The sequence below is a fragment of the Lepidochelys kempii genome, chromosome 19 (genome assembly GCF_965140265.1).
Source record: "Lepidochelys kempii isolate rLepKem1 chromosome 19, rLepKem1.hap2, whole genome shotgun sequence".
Lineage (NCBI taxonomy): Eukaryota > Metazoa > Chordata > Testudines > Cheloniidae > Lepidochelys > Lepidochelys kempii.
The window spans coordinates 4814963-4837299 of record NC_133274.1 but is presented as its reverse complement, the minus strand read 5'-3'; the positions used below and the strand labels follow the sequence as shown (position 1 = coordinate 4837299).

The following is a 22337-nucleotide window of genomic DNA, read 5'->3' as shown; positions in this document are numbered from 1 at the left end:
GGGTAAATAAAACAGAACCCAACTCAGACTTAAGGGAACATGCTTCCAGTGCCGGCTGTGCAGGGATGTGACCTTATTTTCCAGAACAAAATGGGTTACTTAAGACTATTCCGCCTCCTAAGGGAGCTGCAGGTGTTCTTACACGGTTTATGCTCAATTTGGTTTAACCACAGAACAAAATGCTAATGTTTACATAAAATGTGGAAAGGGTCATAGCACCAGCTAAGCAAAGCATTAAAAGTCTCAGCATGAGCTGCTGTTCCTTCCTTTCACTTTATAGCATCCTACTTAGGACAAAACACAAGATAAGAGGTAGCAGAAAGTGATACTGAGTAAGAGAAGTCTGATTTTGCCTGCCGCCCCCCCCCCCCCGCACACATCATCAGTGAATATCTGGTGAAAGACAATGGAAGTCAGCCTATTTCTAACATCACCATCTCATACTCCAAGAGTCATTTGCGGGGTTTGAAGATGAGGCTTTCCACATGCAAGAACGGGCCTCCAGCACTTAAGCAAAAGGCATTATTTAGCAGTATTAGCAGTATGTTATATTCCATGTTGGCCAACCACTGGCAAGGGACAGGACACATTTTATAGGTGTTACATACACAGAGCTTTTCTTTTTCAAGGGTAATCAGATGTGTCCAGCTGTTTCACAATACTTAGATTGTAACGTCTCTGGGGCTGGGACCAGCTTTTGTTTTTGTTTGTACAGAACCTCGCAAAATGGAGCGCTGATGTGTTACTGAGTCTCAAACTATTCCACAATCATCATAATAAATAACAGTTCAAAAAACAAAGCATGCCCTTGGAGCTGTCGGACAGTTGAGGTTCTCAGCAGCGATAAATGGCTTCTTTTCTGCTGCCCATCATATTGATCCATAGTTGGAATCAAATAAATTGGTATAATGGTTGCTATTAAAAAAATAATCCACCTTTGTCGGCAGATACCACACAGCAATATTTAAGATAACTACAGCTTTTCTCTATAACTGTAATACAAACTAACTGCAACAACAGCAACAACAAAGTGGCTTCCATTTGCAAATGTGTCATTCATCTGGCAGATCGTAACAAATTTTTTGAATCACTCTCACAGTCTAAGTGACACTGGTTCCTTTAGAAATACATCAGTTCCTTAACAGTTATAGGAGTATACACAGTGTTATAGTATAGTAAGATATGCAGCATCCGGTCACATAACACATGTCTCAAATACCCATCTGTGGCCACTACCAGATGCATCAAAAATTATACGCTATCTTTTTAAACCTGAATATAACCCACCAGTTGTGCAATGTTCTACATGGGGAACAAATTCCTTCCTGACCCCTATGCCCTGAAGCATGTGACTGACTTATTTTAGCTCACACAGCTAAAAATATTGGTCATAAGGTTATCCGTCCATTTCAAAAAAGAATCCAGATACAGTATTTGATTGATTTCCTAAGGCAAGGAAATCCACAGGCTGAACACATGATGTGCAGACATTGAGAAGGTCTAATTTCTATCAAGGAAATATATATTTCTATTCAGGCAGTAGCTCTAAAGACACATTATTTTCCCAGCAGAATGAGACACTAAAACCCTTTATGCAAATCTTTTGACCCTTGCAGTCATAACAGTCTGTAGTGGCAGTGTAACAGTCGGACATGAATTTTAAATCTGACCACTGAAAAACCTATTATGGTAAAATCAGCTCATATGGCTGGGCAGGTTCTGAGTTCTCTATTGTGTCAATTTCTTGTCAGTTTTTTCTGCTTTCTACATTTTTGTATCAACTACACTACATTCAGTGAGCATTTACCATTAACTTCAAATGGTGCAGAATCCGTCCCAAGTTCTTAAGTCTACTGAAATGATCAGCAAACATCTGACTACATGCTGTACAGAATGGTAACCTTTGGAACACATCACCACACGATACCACTTGAGCAAATAAACTGATTTGAAATAAATTAATACTTGCCACAATGCAATGTGACCATCACAGTATATTTTAATATTTTTCAATCATAAGTATATGAAATATCAAGAAGGTGGTGGTAATTTTATGGGTGGGGGGTTAATTAGTAACCGTAATGGCTTCCTGAACAAAAGGATTGCACACAGGTAAGAAGACCATCTGCAGCAAAATCAAACAAAAATTACAAGGGTTATTAATCCTTATGCTCCAAGGCAACAGCACCTGCTGGGGTCAGGAGGCATTGCCTCCCCTATGGAATGGCATTGCACAAACACCTGTAAATAGTGGGGCAATGTTTAACCTCTCTCTCAACCAGTGGCCACTGTCAGAGACAAGATGTCAAATTAGATGGAGCACTGGTCTATTCTTGCATGGCATTTCCTTTAATCTGAGAGCGATCTGACATTTTATACCATGTTTCAGCCTTGAGGGTGCTTTTCTTTTTCCTTCCCCTCTCCAGCCAAGTTGTAAACACATTTAAGAATAAGGGTTTATGATGGAAGCACCGATTTAGCATGAAACTTGAAAGTCAAGACTGAAAATGCTATTTGGAGATAAAAAATGGAGATAAAACATCCCTTCCTGGCACCAACCTATGCATCAACCACTCCTGTATTGGGACCAGGGGTCACACACACGAGCAATAGATAAGCAATAGAGTAACAATCACAATAAGCAGCAGGAACCCCGACTGCATGACTCATCAAGGGAAGTGTTAGGAACATATATCATCAGGCAAATAATATTTCTGTATTTAAAATTCAAGATGTATGCTCTGGCTCAGGCTTGCTAATTGATTACACAAGCAAAGGGTCAATAAAAGGATCGATACTAGATGGTCTGCTGAAGTACACAAGGAATTGAACAGGAATGAAGTTGGGAACCAGCAACTATTTTGGTAAAACAACCCAGACACTTGTATATTTACTAACAAACTAGTCGTCTGAAGCTCCCTGAATCCACAAAGGATTACCAAGAAGCAATTCGCCATAGTCATAAAGAAACTAAAATTCCACTAGCTCCCAGAGGCTGTAGCCCTTTACATAAGCAGTGCTTTAAATCAAGTTTTACCTCCTGTATAAAACTTTCTCCAGCCCAGAGACTTTATGCCTATTTCTCTGCTGTCCTCTAGGGTGTGCAGCCTGTAGCCAATGCAAAGTGGGTGTCCAACCCTACCCAGTCAGAATGGTAGCATTTTATACCCACTTTACACTGGTGTGAATGATGGCACAAGATGCAGGCAGCAGGCCCAAAGTGCAAAGCAGTGGAGAATTAGATCCAGTGGCAAGCTTTCTAAGTCAGCCTGGCCTACCCTGGCACTGTTTATCTGCCACTTTAATAAAGCTGGCCTATTAAAACTGGCCGCAATTCATTCTGCTTATTAAAATACATGGAAAAAACAAAAAGTCACTACGCTGGATCTGAAAGTCCCTAGACTCTAAGCTTCCTTTAACACAACTAACTAGCTGTTCTATTGTGGGCTTCCAACAAAACTCTCAGCCTGCTGTCCCAATAGGTCACCTACCCTGCAGAGCAGAGGGTATTTGGGTTTTTTAAGTGACCCTGTTGAAGCTTTTGTTTTGGTCAGAACGCACAACAGGAAATAGAAAATGGTCAGAAAACACAATATATGAAGAACATGAGGAAGAGAGGATTCCATGATGGAACCTATCAACCAGAGTCAGAGAACACTGAGATGGAAGATAACTATTAGACTACCTTGCTTGTGCCCCATTCCAGGGCAGGATTGTTCCCCATGGTTTATTCTCCAGCGCAGTCTGAAACAATGCAGGCTATGGACCTTCCACCATTTCCCTTGAGAAGACTATTCCAACATCTTACAGTCAATCAGTTGCAGAAACATACCTCTGAACACCGAGGCACCCCTCATTTGAGACTCATCTGGAGATCTCTATTCCTTGCAAGTCTGCTTTACAGTTCCAGGGCATAAGGGTGCATAAAGTCTTGTGCAGACCCTCAGCCTTGGGGTGAATTTCACCCCCTAAGCACAAAGTGAACCCAGTGACATGTATGCATGCCCCCTTCTAAAGATGGGGCAAAGCTGGAGCCATGTAAGAAGCTGCACTGGAGGAATGAGCATGAGATCAGGAGGTCCCAGTTTCTAATTATGGCTTTACCACAAAGTCTCTCTCTGTGGCCTTGGGCAAGTCATTTAATGTCACTGCCTCAGTTTCCCCACATGGGGATGATGATGGCAATGACCAGGGATTGTAAGAATCAGTTAATTAAATGGTTGCACACATTAAAGCACTGTAAAGCACTCTATAAATTGTAAGTATTATTGTTCCTCCACATCTCTGGAGCTTTAGGGATTCTGTTAAAATTAAGCCTGGCTCTCAACTGCATCTTGTTTGGCTTTCACTTGGTTTGGTTTTGTTTTCAAACCAATATTCCACTGAATGCAATGCTGCCAGTCCCATGTAACTGCTCATGCTGCAGCATCTCTGATTCCATCTACAGCTGGATGATCTTTCTAGCTATAGTTTTCTCATGATCATTAGTTTGTGTCCACTGATCTAAATATGAACATAAGGAAGCACTTTACCTCTGCAGGAGGGCAGTGGAAAATCCCAGGAGGCACTGTTTTCCGAATTGGCATGGCAAGTGAGCAAGGCATGTCCCTCCAAAAAGAAGCCCGGGTTGCAGCTATACCTCACTTTGTCTCCAATGCTGAATGTCGTCCCTTGCTGGATCCCATTCTGGAGTCTTCCCGGGTTTCCACATGTATGACTCAGTAAAACTGCCAGAGAGAAAATTGTTCCTGGTTAGTGAGAGATGCAAATTCCACTGCCTCCATCCAGTTAAAACACCCTCCTTCTTTTTTTGCCTCATGTATTATGACAAGGTTCATCACATCAGATACAGAACCCAATTATATAATTAAATAAATGCACTGTCAGTTCAGCACCATTCCAGTACCAAAGCGAACGTATCCCTTAAAAGCAAAAACGTATCTCTTAAAAGCAAGCTCACTGACCATAGGATTTACCATATTGATTAGTTCATGGCCCATCAAGTCTGGTATGTTACCTTCCCTAGTGATAATGCTTCACAAAAGGGTAACCTCTTCCAGTAACTCACCGAAACAACTGTGCCAAGCTCTGCACAGGAGAAGCATATTCCTTCCCAACTCCTACGAGGAATCTGTGACATTCTGTACCTTGGGGGAGTGCCCTGTAACCCCCCTTTTTCCTCCTTTATATATGATTGTGATCTTACATATAAAGCATGCCTTGTAAGATATAAGAGGAAAGGTCATGATGTGCTGGAAGTCATTTCTCTATCCATAGATGTGTATCCTAAGTGTATATGAAGTTATAAGAATTGTGTTGTACGGTTGTCACTAAAACATGCTGCAAGTTCGGGAATCAGCCAGATATTAGCTCCCCAGAGGCAACAGCCAGGAAAGTAACCAAAACCTGGGGCGGGGTGTCAATCAACCCATCAACCACCATTGTCCAGCAAGGGAGCTACAATGCAATGACTCACCTGCACGAGGCCACACCAGAGGTATCGATCAACCTTGCCTGGAGACTCAGCAATGCACCCAGACATGCCTGTTTTCCAAGCACATGGACTGAGGATATAAAACAGACACAGTGGCCACATGCTGGGCCTTTCTCCTTCACCCACCTACTCTGCAAGCAACAAGGACACTCTGCAGACTCCAACTGAGGGGACTAGCCCAGACTTCAAGGGTGAAATCTGTATACTGTGGACTGCAATATCTAGTGGGGTGAGAAAAACTGCTTAATCTAGATGTTGCCCAGTCTAATAGGATTGAGGGCTTAGACTGCGTGCTTATATTTTATTTTATTTTGGTAACTAACTGACTTTTTGCTTTCACTTAATATCACATAAAATCTATCTTTTGTAGCCAATACACTTCTTTTACTGTTTATCTTTACCAGTGAGTTTGTATGAAGTGTGTGGCAAATCTGCTCAGATCTTGCAAAGGCTGGTGTATATCCACTTTCCATTGATGAAGTGGTGAACCAATTAATAAATCTGATTGCTCGTCTTGAGCAGTGCAAGATGGTATATTCCCGAGGTACAGTGCTGGGAGCTGAGGGGAGATTTGACTGCTGCCTTTCCTTGTGTGACTCATGAGTGGCTCTGGGACCATTCATGCAATCTAGCTGGGTGTTGGGTCTCCACATGCGGTTGTGCTGAGCGATCTCAGCTCCTGGAGGGGTTTGCTGCTGGTCACTAGCAAGGCATGTGAGAGACAGCCCAGGCTGGAGACAGTTCAGGGGGCACAGCGGTTCCACAGTCCCAGGCTGCATCCTGGGGATCCCACCACAGAATCACGATATTTTCTCTATCCATTTTAGGTATTTACAGTATGAAAATCTCAACAGATGATGTTTTACTCAGGAACTCAATGTTATTCAATGGCATTCACTAGGTGGGGCACAAAATATTCTGCAATACAGGTGAAATTATGTAAGTCTTTGTGTAATGGTATATGAAATGGCAAAGTCTTGAATAAGCAATTATTCAAGACAAAAAGGCTCCAAAGTCAGCACTTTAGGTTTCACATATATGGCTAGATCCTCAATTAATGTAAAATTAGTGTATCTCCAATGAAGGTAACAGAGTTACACTGATTTACATGAGCTAAGGATCTGGCCCACAATATCCAATTTTAATGTCAAGTAGGCAGCAGCAGCAGAAACTGTAATAAATCCTACAATTTTTCACCAATGCCTCTGTTCAGCAGCCCTAGAGAATCAGTATCAAACTCTACAGGCTCACATAAAACACTCCAAAAAGATCAAGTCTATTCAGGTTTTTCGTGCCTGATGCAAAGCCCAACAAAGACAATGAAAAGACTACTACTGGCTTACTCAGCTTTGAATCAGGCCCTTATGAACCATCTCCCTTCCTCAGCGATGCAACACTGCAGGAAATATAATGGAGAAGAGTTTCTGTTTCAGAGCTGATTTAGTGTTTACTGCACATACAGGAATTTTGTCAAGGGCATGCACAAAAAGGATGAATTCCTGAGAGCACAGGGAAGTTTAGTCTGAGATCCTGCTAAGGAGAAGAGCATGAGTAACAGCAAAATGAGATGCTAAGTAGAGGTAGCAGAGGAAAACAAACCTAGAACTGTGCACAGCCAGGTGAAATGAAGTGAACATTCATCACGATGTATTTAGCCGCTGTAATTGGCGTAATGGCACCGTGCTACGCCCTGCCACACGGAAACATTTTAGAAGAGTGACTCAATTTTCTGCTGTGCCTTGCACAGAAAGCCAGGCCCAGCTGGTAGAACCAGCATCAAATCACTTTAAACCTCATTGCATCTAAAACAGCCAAGCCCCTGCAGGAAGGAATTCTATGCTGCCATCTATAAACAGACACTGTCCATTGTGGTAAAGAAGAGGCAAGACTTGGCTGTAATGAATATAAGAGGGGATTCTTTTATTGAGGCTGCTGGACAAACAGACAAAGTGACTGACTGACCGACCCTGCGGTTCCCTAGTGCTCCAGTTCCCAGGTTAAACAGAACCTGAATTGCCAAGGGATCCATTAATTCTAATGGGAAACGCGTCGAAATCTTTTTGGACTGTTTTGAAAACCTCAGCACTGCCCCTGTTTTCCCTCCCACTCTTTTTTCCATCTCTTCTATCTAAAATATAAGCTCTTTGAGATGGGGACCATCTCTTACTAGGTGTCTGTACAGCATCTAACAGAATGGGACTTATTGTAATACAAATACTACCTCCAATAAAAATGGCTTCCCCTCCCTGTGCCTCAGTTTCCCCCAGAAAGCCTCTGAGATACCATGGTAATGCCTACCTATATTGAAACCCAGATAGGGCAAAAAAGAGAAGATGATGCTTATAACTGAGTCTTTGGAAAGCGCTTAGAATTAAGCGCTTTACATTAAGATTAGTTTCAGAGTAGCAGCCGTGTTAGTCTGTATTCACAAAAAGAAAAGGAGGACTTGTGACACCTTAGAGACTAACCAATTTATTTGAGCATAAGCTTTCGTGAGCTACAGCTCACTTCATCGGTTGCATCCGATGAAGTGAGCTGTAGCTCACGAAAGCTTATGCTCAAATAAATTGGTTAGTCTCTAAGGTGCCACAAGTCCTCCTTTTCTTTTTATTAAAATGAGTGCCTCCGTGGAGTGCATGAATAGGCATTCACCAACAGCTTTGGCAGACACACATGGAGTTACTAACTATATTAAAAAGAAATTCATAGGCGGGGGGAGATAGTGTTAAATATGCCGAATGGGTTGAGAATCGGTGTAGAACTAATGTTTCATTTTCTGCAATGATACTCAAAGACTCAATTTAATTAAATTACTAATGTAAATTTTTTTAATGAACCCACTCCTTCTTTTGTGCTTTCTCCCTTTAAAATTAATGACTAGAACTTCGCTATAAATATGAATCTATCATTTTTAAAAGTCATTCGCTAACACTAGCTGCTCTTTATTTAATGAACTGTTAAGAATCGGACAACCCCGACCTGCATCATATCTTGAGATCATCTTTGAAAAAATGGGATCTCATTTAAAAATTCTGCTTCATTTGTCTACATTAACTAACGTCGTGTTACTGGGCAGATGATGCCCAGAGGCCTTTTGCGCATAGGAGATAAGACGGCGCTAGCTCATTGTTCACTTCGGGTTCAGTCGTGAGCCCTTGCCGCATGCCTTCGCTGGGCAGACAGACGCACCCTGTCACCATGTGCCAGAAGGAGAACAGGCTCTACGGTGCTGCTTTTCCTCCTGCCTCGCATGGGTTGGGGGCAGACAGGCGCACCAAGTGGCTGGATCCTTTGGCTGCCACATCCATGAGGTCATGCTGGAGCAGAGAATGAAGTAAATGTGTCCCAAGACAAGGGCTAGTACAGACTACTTCCTTCAGGAGCAAGGGGAAAGTCAAGGACCAGAATGTGACTCTCACTGTCGCAATCAGCTTACTGCCCTACTCCTGAGCCAAGGCAGCTACATGCTGCTTCTGACTAGGGCTGCGCTGTCTGTAAGGCCTTTGAGCAGCAAAGCATTAAAAAAAAAAAAAGGTCCTTCCAGGTCTCCCACCTGGTTCATTCCAACAGCAACGCAAGCAAAGGCCTGCCTTTGAGTTCCATGCATGACTTATAGGGCCCACTTCAACACAGACGCTTTTGCAGCAATTAATGTGTGTTTCTGTTTCAAAATTTCTTAGAGGAGATATTATTGCTCATACTTGGCTGGTTCTAACAACCAGCCGCTTTGATTGCCCAGGAGGTTAACGAAACGGTATTATTTACCCAGATGTCACATGGAAGAGTATTATTGAAGCTTTGTCCTGCCCGTTCACCAATTCCACTGTAAATTGGCAGCATGGATTTTTCTCCCCATAAAAGCTGTGTTCCTAACCATCAACATAATAGTTTCCAGTGACTGTATGGAAATGAATGCAGCCATAGACCAGACTGATACAGCTGAATTGAAGCTCCTGGCTTTTGTGTTTGTTTGAACTAAAAGTCTGTTTCTCTGCATGATAAATTGATGGCAGTTTGGTTTATTTATCTTGGTTTCAACCCAGTGTCAAGTTGTATTTGCTATGGGAGATGGGGGTGAGGATTTAATGTATTATTATTTTTTATTATTATTCCAATAGCACCTAAAGGGCTCAGCCAAGATTCAGGCCCTATTGTGCTAGGTGCTGTACAAACACCTGTTAAAAAGACAGCCCTGAAGAGCTTACAATCGAAACAGATGGAAGGGGCAGGAAGGGTATGTGATTTGTACATACAAGGTGACACAACAGGGCAGTAGCAGAGTCAGGAACAGCAGCCAGCTCACCTGAATCCCAGTGAAGTACCAATATCCACTAGACAGCCCTGCCTCTCCAACTCAGTTCAATTACCGCTTAGGTTATGCGCAGCCACTGTGAGTGGCTGCTGGTCACTTGCTAGGATTACCTGGGTCTCTCTCACTTATTTTTTTTTCCTGCCATTGTGGGGTCCTCTGACATTGGTGCCCGTCGGTCGCACCGACTGCCTCCCTGTAGCACATAACAATCTGGTCTCCTGCAGGGTGTAAGACTTTTTGGTCTAATTTTGGCTGTTGGGCTTGGTGTGTGTGTGCTGGGTGGTGTGGGCGGCTTGTGACGTGCCGGGGGGGGTCAGACTAGGGGGTGGTTTCTTCTGGCCTTAAACTTTATGATTTATCTCAATTAAGAAGAAAAAAAAATAATCTTCCGAAGACATTAAACTTCAGGTAAGGAAAAGCTCAGCCAGGCCTAAACATCCAATTGTAATTCCCTGCAGCCTTCCTAAGATTTTGCAGCATATCCCTCAAAGTCCCCCAAAAACAAACTTCAAATTAATTTGTACATACCGGCTGCTCCCTGTCTCTGACCCCTTTGTTGGCATCCTCTCTCCTGCATTTGAATTCAAGCTCCGCTGTCCTCGTCTCCAGGCAGCCATGCTGGTTTCCCCACCCCTCACCCCACCTATGCGTCTTCCCTCATTTCACTCTCACGCCCTACTTACTTCTCTCCCTTCGCCTCCCCTCCTCTCCTGGAACATCCTCCCACATCCTGTGCACCACGTGCCCTGCATTCCCACCTTCAAACCCTACCTGAGGCCCACTTCCTGGGCAAAGCCAGATTCCACGAAGTTGATCACACCCCAGGTACGCAGGCCCCAATCCACGAAGTCGCTCGCTGGTTCCGGTCGCACGTGGCCTGCAACGGAGCTACAGATTTGGAGGGAGCCAGAAGAGAGCTGAGCACCTGCCACTGTCTATCCTCACTGCCAGCTAAGCACAGCACTTGCCAAAGCTCCCCCCAGGCCCAGAGACACACTCGTCGTATTTCAGAGATCCCAAACCCTTCCCTGTCTTCACTCCTCTTGGGTGCAGCTCCCCATTCCTTTTTGTGCTCTGTTGTTCTCAACTGGCTCCACTTGGTTCTCACCCCATTTCATCCCTACGTTAAGCATCACTGTGCTGGACAATTGCAAAAGATAGTGGGAGTCACAACCGCCACAACTTGCTGTCTCTCCTCCTCGTTCCTGCTCATTCAAAATTAATTAGTAGTTTCGAAGTCATCAGCCATGACTCGGTGCATCCTTCGACAGAATCCCACCATCAAGGTGTATTCAGCCTAATTGCATCAGCCTTTCCTAAACCTTCATCAACTCAAAAGAAAGAAAGAAAGAAAGAAAGAAAGAAAGAAAGAAAGAAAGAAAGAAAGAAAGAAAAGATGCTTCCCGTCCCATTTGTCATGTGAAACATTTGAGCTATTGCACCATTTCAGGTAGCTTCAAACATGAACAACAACAATCTACTTATTAGCCATTCAGGGTAAATGTCTTTGCTCACTCCTACTCAGATTAATCTTGACGTCACCAGGACCTCCAGTCTGTTTGTTTCAGGGGAGCCTGGCTGTTTAAAAATAGCCAGAGCTTCGCGAACCAGCTGAGCAGCAGCGAACCAGCTGAGCAGCACACAGCAGGAGTTTGCCTGGGATTGGTGAGTATCTGAGTGCGTTTGCTGAGTAAGTATCCGAGTGTGTGTTTGCTGGGAGGGCAGTGTGAGAGCCTGAGCGAGTGTCTGATTGGCTGGTAGCCTGCAGGGGGTGGGCACTAGGGCGGTCTGTTTGTTTGTTTCAGGGGAGCCTGGCTGTTTAAAAATAGCCAGAGCTTGGCGAACCAGCTGAGCAGCGGGGGACAGCAGAGCAGCACACAGCAGGAGTTTGCCTGGGAGTTCGCCTGGAGTGAGCCCAGTGAGGCTTACATCTTGCCAACTTCTCTGAGGAAGCTCATAGTAAGAAGGTGATATGGAAGGGAGGGGTTCAGCTATTGTGACCTGCACTGGATGTGCCATGTTTGTCTTTCTTCCACAGGACAGAAGCGACTTTGTGTGTACAAAGTGCAAGCTGGTCTCCATATTGGAAGAGAAGATTGAAGGTCTGGAGCAACAGATAACAACCCTGCGTTGCATACGAGAAACGGAGGATTTTCTGGACAAAAGTCAGGATATTCTTCTACGGGCACAAAGCTCTAAAGATTTAGAGCAGGTTGCATAGTGGAGCCAAGAGGCCAGTGAAGAAGCTTGGCAACATGTGACCTCCAGAAGAAGAAGGGGGAATGTCCGGGTTCCAGCAACACGGACATGGGTAACTAACCGCTTTCATGTTCTCTCCACAGGTACCATTGCGGAGAGTGGACCAGATGATATGTCTGGGGGGAGAAAGCAGAAGGAGACTCCGCTGGTTGGAAGGCATGAGATGCGCTGTCCTGAGGTGGGGGGTTCCGCGACCACCACTCCCAAGAGAAGGAGGCGGGTGGTGGTGGTCAGGGACTCTCTACTCCGGGGGACTGAGTCGTCTATCTGCCGCCCTGACCGGGAAAACCGAGAAGTCTGCTGCTTGCCGGGGGCTAAGCTTCGTGATGTGACGGAGAGACTGCCGAGACTCATCAAGCCCTCGGATCGCTACCCCTTCCTGCTTCTCCACGTGGGCACCAATGATACTGCCAAGAATAACCTTGAGCGGATCACTGCGGACTACGTGGCTCTGGGAAGAAGGATAAAGGAGTTTGAGGCGCAGGTGGTGTTCTCATCCATCCTCCCCATGGAAGGAAAAGGCCTGGGTAGGGACCGTCGAATAGTGGAAGTCAACGAATGGCTACGCAGGTGGTGTCGGAGAGAAGGCTTTGGATTCTTTGACCATGGGATGGTGTTCCATGAAGGAGGAGTGCTGGGCAGAGACGGGCTCCACCTTACGAAGAGAGGGAAGAGCATCTTTGCGAGCAGGCTGGCTAACCTAGTGAGGAGGGCTTTAAACTAGGTTCACCGGGGGAAGGAGACCAAAGCCCTGAGGTAAGTGGGAAAGCAGGATACCGGGAGGAAGCACAGGCAGGTCCTGGTGACGTCAAGGAATTATGACGTGATTGGAATAACAGAGACTTGGTGGGATAACTCACATGACTGGAGTACTGTCATGGATGGTTATAAACTGTTCAGGAAGGACAGGCAGGGCAGAAAAGGTGGGGGAGTAGCACTGTATGTAAGGGAGCAGTATGACTGCTCAGAGCTCCGGTACGATACTGCAGAAAAACCTGAGTGTCTCTGGATTAAGTTTAGAAGTGTGAGCAACAGGAGTGATGTAGTGGTGGGAGCCTGCTATAGACCACCGGACCAGGTGGATGAGGCTTTCTTCCGGCAGCTCGCGGAAGCTACTAGATCGCATGCCCTGGTTCTCATAGGTGACTTTAATTTTCCTGATATCTGCTGGGAGAGCAGTACAGCGGTGCATAGACAATCCAGGAAGTTTTTGGAAAGCGTAGGGGACAATTTCCTGGTGCAAGTTCTAGAGGAGCCAACTGGGGGGAGCTTTTCTTGACCTGCTGCTCACAAACCGGGAAGAACTAGTAGGGGAAGAAAAAGTGGATGGGAATCTGGGAGGCAGTGACCATGAGTTGGTTGAGTTCAGGATCCTGACATAGGGAAGAAAGGTAAGCAGCAGGATACGGACCCTGGACTTCAGGAAAGCAGACTTCGATTCCCTCAGGGAACGGATGGGTAGGATCCCCTGGGGGACTAACATGAAGGGGAAAGGAGTCCAGGAGAGCTGGCTGTATTTCAAGGAATCCCTGTTGAGGTTACATGGACAAACCATCCCGATGTGTTGAAAGAATAGTAAGTATGGCAGGCGACCAGCTTGGCTTAACGGTGAAATCCTAGCAGATCTTAAGCATAAAAAAGAAGCTTACAAGAAGTGGAAGGTTGGACATATGACCAGGGAAGAGTATAAAAATATTGCTCGGGCATGTAGGAATGAAATTAGGAGGGCCAAATCGCACCTGGAGCTGCAGCTAGCGAGAGATGTTAAGAGTAACAAGAAGGGTTTCTTCAGGTATGTTGGCAACAAGAAGAAAGCCAAGGAAAGTGTGGGCCCCTTAATGAATGAGGGAGGCAACCTAATGACGGAGGATGTGGAAAAAGCTAATGAACTCAATGCTTTTTTTGCCTCTGTCTTCACGAACAAGGTCAGCTCCCAGACTGCTGTGCTGGGCATCACAACATGGGGAATAGATGGCCAGCCCTCTGTGGAGAAAGAGGTGGTTAGGGACTATTTAGAAAAACTGGACGTGCACAAGTCCATGGGGCCGGATGAGTTGCATCCAAGAGTGCTAAAGGAACTGGTGGCTGTAATTGCAGAGCCATTGGCCATTATCTTTGAAAACTCATGGTGAACGGGGGAAGTCCCAGATGACTGGAAAAAGGCTAATGTAGTGCCAATCTTTAAAAAAGGGAAGAAGGAGGATCCTGGGAACTACAGGCCAGTCAGCCTCACTTCAGTCCCCGGAAAAATCATGGAGCAGGTCCTCAAAGAATCAATCCTGAAGCACTTACATGAGAGGAAAGTGATCAGGAACAGTCAGCATGGATTCACCAAGGGAAGGTCATGCCTGACTAATCTAATCGCCTTCTATGATGAGATTACTGGTTCTGTGGATGAAGGGAAAGCAGTGGATGTATTGTATCTTGACTTTAGCAAAGCTTTTGACACGGTCTCCCACAGTATTCTTGTCAGCAAGTTAAGGAAATATGGGCTGGATGAATGCACTATAAGGTGGGTAGAAAGTTGGCTAGATTGTCGGGCTCAACGGGTAGTGATCAATGGCTCCATGTCTAGTTGGCAGCCGGTGTCAAGTGGAGTGCCCCAGGGGTCGGTCCTGGGGCTGGTTTTGTTCAATATCTTCATAAATGATCTGGAGGATGGTGTGGATTGCACTCTCAGCAAATTTGCGGATGATACTAAACTGGGAGGAGTGGTAGATACACTGGAGGGCAGGGATAGGATACAGAGGGACCTAGATAAATTGGAGGATTGGGCCAAAAGAAATCTGATGAGGTTCAATAAGGATAAGTGTAGGGTCCTGCACTTAGGACGGAAGAACCCACTGCACAGCTACAGACTAGGGACCAAATAGCTAGGCAGCAGTTCTGCGGAAAAGGACCTAGGGGTGACAGTGGACGAGAAGCTGGATATGAGCCAGCAGTGTGCCCTTGTTGCCAAGAAGGCCAATGGCATTTTGCGATGTATAAGTAGGGGCATAGCAAGCAGATCGAGGGACGTGATCGTCCCCCTCTATTCGACATTGGTGAGGCCTCATCTGGAGTACTGTGTCCAGTTTTGGGCCCCACACTACAAGAAGGATGTGGATAAATTGGAGAGAGTCCAGCGAAGGGCAACAAAAATGATTAGGGGTCTGGAACACATGAGTTATGAGGAGAGGCTGAGGGAACTGGGATTGTTTAGTCTGCAGAAGAGAAGAATGAGGGGGGATTTGATAGCTGCTTTCAACTACCTGAGAGGTAGTTCCAGAGAGGATGGTTCTAGTCTATTCTCAGTGGTGGAAGAGGACAGGACAAGGAGTAATGGTCTCAAGTTTCAGTGGGGGAGGTTTAGGTTGGACATTAGGAAAAACTTTTTGACTAGGAGGGTGGTGAAACACTGGAATGCGTTGCCTAGGGAGGTGGTGGAATCTCCTTCCTTAGAAGTTTTTAAGGTCAGGCTTGACAAAGCCCTGGCTGGGGATGATTTAATTGGGGATGGGTCCTGCTTTTGAGCAGGGGGTTGGACTAGATGACCTCCTGAGGTCCCTTCCAACCCTGATATTCTATGATTCTATGATCTATGGACTTATTTTCTCCCTTTATATTGCTCGAGTGTAAAATAACGCCAACATTTAATAGATCTAGGTACTGTCTCCTACTCTATTACTCTATTTACATGTCTAAAAGAAACATTTTTATGGCCTGAATTATCGATGGTTGTTTATAACAGCTATATTTTAATGCTGTTGTTGTTCTAACCTTGAAGCCTTAACAAGGAGGACAACTTTTATGATACAGGGCCTCATGTAATCTCTGTCCCAATTAATTCACACTCCCAGCAAAAAAACAAAGCTAATGCGTTGGTGAGCTCCAGAATAAAATGAGTGAAGCAAAACAAGTCTTCAAGAAGTGTTAGAGGGAGCTGAGAGAGAAAGTGAGATGGGCAGACCTGTCAGGATACAACTAACTCAGACACTTCTGCGCATCCTAGAAACATTTTTCAGAAGTTTCATTTCAGTTGCTTTTTTCCAACTTCCTTTTGCATTCCTCTGTGCCTCCTGGATCCATTTGCGGTTGGAAGTTGAAGCCCCGAAATGCCACGGAAAAGGCAACTCTTCTAATTCCAGTCCAACCCAGGACAGGAAGTTCCAGGGTTCTTCCAAGAAAAACAAACAAAACATCTGCACCATATTTTTCACCATCCCAGAAACAAGCGGGAGAGGAAAACCTTACAGGAGAGCATGTTCCCATGAGATTTCCACCTCTGAATGGCAGTCACAAGAGTAACCAGGCTTCAAGTGGCTGCCAGGCCCAGACCAGGACATGCTAAGATTTGCCTACCACTGCCTTAGAGGCATGGGGTTCCTTTCTTTTCCCCAGAATTCCGGAGGATCATAGGAGACTTGAGACAGAATAGAAAGGGCGGGCTACACCCATCATGCCTCACCAACAACCTTCCCATGCTGACAAGTTGATGACCGATCAGGTGCCCCTTTTCCAGTGGACAATGCGTGCGCTGTGGAATCCCCTTTCAAGGCTCCACAGGAGGCGGTGAGTGGCGAAGACCCTGGAGATGTGCTGCTGAGAAACGAGAGAGGGGAAGAGTGCCCCAGACTTTGGAAAAAGGCACAAGACCTCCCACATGGATGGCCACAGTTTGCAGCAGATTGTAAGTTCTGGGGTGGGTGAACCCGCTGCCCACTGCATAGCGGGGCAAGACTTCTTCTGGATCCACCAGAAAGAACCGCTCTCATTTTCCACCCTTCCCATTCCTATAGATTTTTCCATGGCAATCTGGCCCAATGAGCTTGGGATCTTCCTAATTTATACTCACATCAATATACTTCAACAATTTGCTGCTGACAAAGCGAAACCCTGAATCATAGAATCATAGAATCATAGAATATCAGGGTTGGAAGGGACCCCAGAAGGTCATCTAGTCCAACCCCCTGCTCAAAGCAGGACCAATTCCCAGTTAAATCATCCCAGCCAGGGCTTTGTCAAGCCTGACCTTAAAAACCTCTAAGGAAGGAGATTCTACCACCTCCCTAGGTAACGCATTCCAGTGTTTCACCACCCTCTTAGTGAAAAAGTTTTTCCTAATATCCAACCTAAACCTCCCCCACTGCAACTTGAGACCATTACTCCTCGTTCTGTCATCTGCTACCATTGAGAACAGTCTAGAGCCATCCTCTTTGGAACCCCCTTTCAGGTAGTTGAAAGCAGCTATCAAATCCCCCCTCATTCTTCTCTTCTGCAGGCTAAACAATCCCAGCTCCCTCAGCCTCTCCTCATAACTCATGTGTTCCAGTCCCCTAATCATTTTTGTTGCCCTTCGCTGGACTCTCTCCAATTTATCCACATCCTTCTTGAAGTGTGGGGCCCAAAACTGGACACAGTACTCCAGATGAGGCCTCACCAATGTCGAATAGAGGGGAACGATCACGTCCCTCGATCTGCTCGCTATGCCCCTACTTATACATCCCAAAATGCCATTGGCCTTCTTGGCAACACAAGGGAATCCAAACCACCTGCAAGAGCTGATGTGTCCAGGCAGAGGTTGCAGAACCCAAACCAAGAGCCAACACCTGATTTAAAAAGACATCCTTAATTTTATTAATTAATTTATTAATTAGATCATAACGTGTCACTGCTCTGCCACACCAGTACCGGCTACAGTATGGGGGGGAAGAGGAGGCTTAAAAATCATTAGAGACAGAGGGGTTTTGTTTGCAGGGAAGAACGCTTTTATTTGGCCCCCTAAATGGTCTGTATCTACTTTGGCAGAATCTCAGGAGTGGAACCTTGCATCTGCATTCTTGTTCCTGATGGACCCAACATCACCAGAAGCCAATCCAGGGAGTAACCCGAATTTACGATTTCATATGTTGCTTTTTCCCTTTCCACAGGGGTGAACTGTAATAAGAAAGCTTAATGCCAGCAAAAAGCCTATGCAACACGGAAGTATTGCACAGACCTTTTGCTGGAACGGGGGTGAATTTTGACTTACGTGAAGAAATACCATTTTCTCCTTTCCTTGCCCATAACTTTTCAGCTAAGTGTGCTGGGGATGCCCTACAGTCCTTTAATGTATATAATCTGTGTTTTAGTGTGACCTGTTTTAGTTCAGAAGGACATTTTTAACCTTCAAAATAAGTGTTCACCATGTGCTCCAGAAAAGGAAATAAATGGTATCTTTTCCATTTCGTTTTATTCTTTTTTATGTCGTGATTCATTTCCAGTACAGCCAAAAGAGATAAAGGTAAATGAAAAATATTTTCTCTATTTCCTCTAATATTTCTTTGTTCGCTAAAAAACAGTCAGACACTCCTGGAGAGTAATGGACTAGGATACTTCATCATCCGTCTTATTTGCGGTAGCAGTTTTGGTGCTTTTTTGCAGATCCACTTTCAGTTTTCAGTTTCCCTTGCGGTAGTATGCTGGTGCAAGTTTGCCATTGTCTTCCAAGAGTACCATGCAGGCAAGTAAGGAGCCCTTCAATCAGCCGAACAAAAAAGAAGAAATCATTCCTTACGGAAATAGGAATATAGCTGAGCCCCAGCTATATCATCTCACCATTTCTGTGTTCTTCAGTATTTTTTTCTTCCCTCAGCCCTTTCACATCGAGAGTATGGACAAACCTGTCAAGATAGAACAAGTGACCTACCTGGACAGCTTTGCTCATCCTAGAAACACTTTTGGAGGTTGCCTTTCAGTTGCCTTTGCATTCCCTTGTGCTTCCTGGATCCAGCTGGAGCAGGCACCAAAATGCCGTGAAAAAGGCAACTCTTCTTCTTCCAGTCCAACTGGGGACAGGCAGTTCATCAGTAAAGCATCAGCCTATGCCAACATATCATCACACAACAGTATCGGAGACACCACATGTTTTCCCTGCACTTTGAATAAGAAATGATTGTTGTATTCCAGACCCACTGTTAATTGAGTCTATCTAGGCACTTACAGAACCCCAATTATAGTAGTATTTATATGCCTACCAAATATGTATGGATTTATCCTCACAACCCCCTTCTGAGATAGAAAAGGATTATTACTGCCATTTACGGATGGGGAACGGAGCCAGAGAAAGTAAACAACTCACCCGAGGCTGCAGAAGTTTGTGCAGATCTGTGTACAGAACTTAAATCTCTTGAGTTCCAGTCCAATGTCTTGATCACAAGCCTCTCCTTTCCGATTGTTGACTTTTTAAATATACAGTGAGTATACTCCTGTACAGAGCACATCACAAATAGACTGTGTATGTCAAGGACCAAGAAGTTAATGTCCACTTTGTTTATCTTCTCTATGGTTTCCTAAGACTACAGACTATAGCTTCGATTCAGCAAAACATTTTAAGCACATGCTTAAGACATATTCTGTGGGACTGGAGCAAATACTTAACTTTAACATACAACTGATCAGCTGAATCAGGACTTTTATTTCTGAACATCCATTCTTCAAAGCTTTTCCTTAAGAGCTTTTGAGGCACTGAAAGCTTCACTGAACGTAACACTGAAACGTGCCATAAGAGATGCAATACCTGACATACTTCTAGAGTCAATTTTGCCCAGAAGCATTAGACCCCTATGTGCTTCATTGACTACAGACTTGAAAGAAAAAAATGTAGAGCTCGAGCTTCCAATTATTTTCTCATGAGCATAATTTTGCTAGCATGGGTCCCAATACATCAGTCCACCCTTCTTCAACAAAGCACTTCAGCATGTTTTATGTTAGGCAAGTGCGTAAGACCCACTGACTTCAATGAGATTTAGACACGAGCTTACCTGCTTCACTGATCTGGGGCCATGAACAATCCCACTGAGCTATGTGAGACTGAGATTTTATGAGAGTTATGCATGTTTGCAGTTCGAGGCCATAGGCTTCAAATACAAAGCACAACAATCAAAGATGAGATCTAGTACGTGTCCATATTCAAGTAGCTTCCAAGGGCTTATGAAAGACAATGCATGGACACAGTGACCACCCTGCTCTTTTTTTTTCCCACTACACCCTTTTTATTGACAAAAGAATGGTAGAGATTTTCAGACACTGGAGAAGGAAGATATGAATCACGGTAACAGGTAGAAGCTCCTACTGGTCTTTCAATTCCTTCAGTCTTCTGATGGCAGATTTGACTGTCACTGCAGAGGTGGTGTTATAGGTCCAGGCTCATGCAGAGCAGTCCCTTACTCCGAGTAGTCCCACTAAAAATTAACAGCGCTGCATGAAAACAAGACAGCTGAATCTGGCCTGTTATAATTAATCAAATAATGAAGGAGAAAAAAAAATCACAGATTTCATACAATCAGTTTGTCATTACAAGCAGAATTAATTAAAGTGGCTTTATGAATCACATTTTTTAAAATCATCTGTTTTGAGCACTGATAAACATAAATAAAATCACACGCAGAAAGGTCTCCAGATAAGCGATGAGTTGGGATCTGCAACATTTGGGACTTCAAGCTATTCATTATTTATTCTTCTGAATTTAAATATAATCACCTTGCTGAGTTCAGAAGAGAAAATGTGACCAGGATGAAACCACTGACTGAGGTGCCAATCCATAGGTAGGCCATGAATCAGGGCACATTAGCACCGCATGAGTTTTAAGCTGGTGCTTAATCCCCACTGATTAAAAGGGCTCTTACGTATGCTTCCTGAATCAGGATGCATTCTGGAATTGGGGCCCTATTCAGCAAAGCACTTAACTTTAAGCATGTGCTGCTGTCCCACTGCCTTCAATGCATCTTAAATACAAGCTTACAATTAAGCATTTGCTTAAGTGTTTTGCTGAGTAGGAACGGACTTAAGCAGGGGTTTAAACGCTCTGCTGAACTGGGGTCTAACACCTTTTATGCTAAGATTAATAAAATTAAACAAGTTTGCTTTTTCATTATTTCTTTATTTTTAGTCTTTGATCAGGACCAAAAGTTTCAAGATAAAAAACAAATCCTATGTTCTCTTCATAACATCAAAGGCCAGTAACAAAAAACAGCTACAGGGAAGGTTATCAATATAGGAACCAAACCATCACACAGGTACCACATAGCCCGAGACTGCAGGTGCCAACTCTGCATTTAAAATGTTTCCCTCCTTTATGCATAACACCAGCGTGGAAAAAGGGTGCGAAAATTGGAAATCCAGATCTGAAGTGATTCTATACAGACACTGGGTGCCAGTGTTGATCCACTTTGTATTATGCTGGAGAGTTTCCCTTTTGACAAGGGACACTTTTCATTTTTGTGAAGAAACCACTTAAATACTTCCAACTGTAAGGGCTACAAAGTTTGTCTCCTTATCGACTTTCTCTAGCTACTGGCCAGTTGCAGAGGAATAAAAACCTACTGCCAAGTACACTGATAAATAAAGTGAATGAAAAAGTAATTTGAGAGAGATAGAGAGATTAGCTATGATTTTTTTTACCCTCACTCTTTCTTTTTTTGGATGGGGGAGGTGAAGCAGTGCATGTCACAGAAAGTGAAGAGAAATAACAATCCTTAAAGCTGGGCACCCCATAGACAGCAGCTGTATAAACTTCCCCACACAGCTCTGCCAGAATACTCCCTGCTATTTCTCCCATAGACAGATCTGGCAATGTTCCTCAATGCTAACCTACCGCACTTGCCATTTCAACCATTAGCCTTCAAACATCTTAGAGAACGCTCTGCAATCCTTTCCTGCAGCAGCCCCTGCTTTTCCAGTTCCACCCCCTTCCTCCTATACAGCTCTGCCAACCAGCGCACCTCAATACTGGCTCACAGTATCCAAGCTGTTCCAGTCATGGGCTGCCTATATCTCTGCCAAAGTACCACATTCAGTCCTTACCTGCAGTCCTCCTCTGGTAGCAGACCTTCTGGACCAAGAAACAAAAATCAAGCTGCGTGTTCCCATAATCTGTGCTGCCTTTGGGATGGGGATAAATTATCCTCTTAAAAGTAGGCCCTGAAACCTCCACAGTCCGACACATCTGATGCTTTAACTTCCGTTCAAGTACCTAGTCCAACAAATTATTTAATTAAAAAGATAAAGCAGGGCATGCCAATACCATCCCACAACAGTATTTATTTAACCTGCACCATTTTCTGTTTCAACCTGCCTTCATATTATAACTCATTCTCTCTATCTTCACCATGAGCCTTCCTGCCCTCCTATGTACCTTTTCAAGTGCTGAACAACTGTTTTATGCAGTCCAATGGCCAAAATCAGAGGCATTACTGTAACTGCAAATCTTACCACCGCATTACAAAATTGCTACATTAGCTGAATTCCAAATCA

At 44.4% G+C, this 22337-nt stretch overlaps 2 protein-coding genes across 11 annotated transcripts in view; one reads left to right on the top strand and one right to left on the bottom strand.

Annotated features, from left to right (window-relative positions):
- Nucleotides 1–22337, bottom strand: part of CSMD2 (CUB and Sushi multiple domains 2) — a 548097-nt gene that overhangs the window by 387910 nt on the left and 137850 nt on the right. For 9 of the 10 annotated variants that reach the window (XM_073317325.1, XM_073317326.1, XM_073317333.1 and 6 more), the window contains one exon: nt 4533–4727. The exons of the other annotated variant lie outside the window; for it this stretch is intronic. In XM_073317325.1, coding sequence (XP_073173426.1) covers nt 4533–4727 — 195 coding nt within the window. The remainder of the gene's footprint in view (nt 1–4532; nt 4728–22337) is intronic. 10 annotated transcript variants of the gene reach the window in all.
- LOC140900496 (uncharacterized) lies at nt 8657–14359 on the top strand. Its single transcript, XM_073317863.1, has 4 exons — nt 8657–8748; nt 11612–11765; nt 11845–11971; nt 12149–14359. Exons 1-4 carry the CDS (start codon nt 8657–8659, stop codon nt 12787–12789), a joined length of 1014 nt encoding a protein of 337 aa, XP_073173964.1. The 3' UTR covers nt 12790–14359.

Bases quoted from the DNA above. Each gene is read 5' to 3' on its own strand.
- LOC140900496 (XM_073317863.1), top strand. From the start codon at position 8,657: ATGCCTTCGCTGGGCAGACAGACGCACCCTGTCACCATGTGCCAGAAG. The intron at 8,749-11,611 runs GTTGGGGGCAGA...TGTTTGTTTCAG, and splicing joins TTTCCTCCTGCCTCGCATGG to GGGAGCCTGGCTGTTTAAAA. The intron at 11,766-11,844 runs GTAAGAAGGTGA...TTTCTTCCACAG, and splicing joins CTTCTCTGAGGAAGCTCATA to GACAGAAGCGACTTTGTGTG.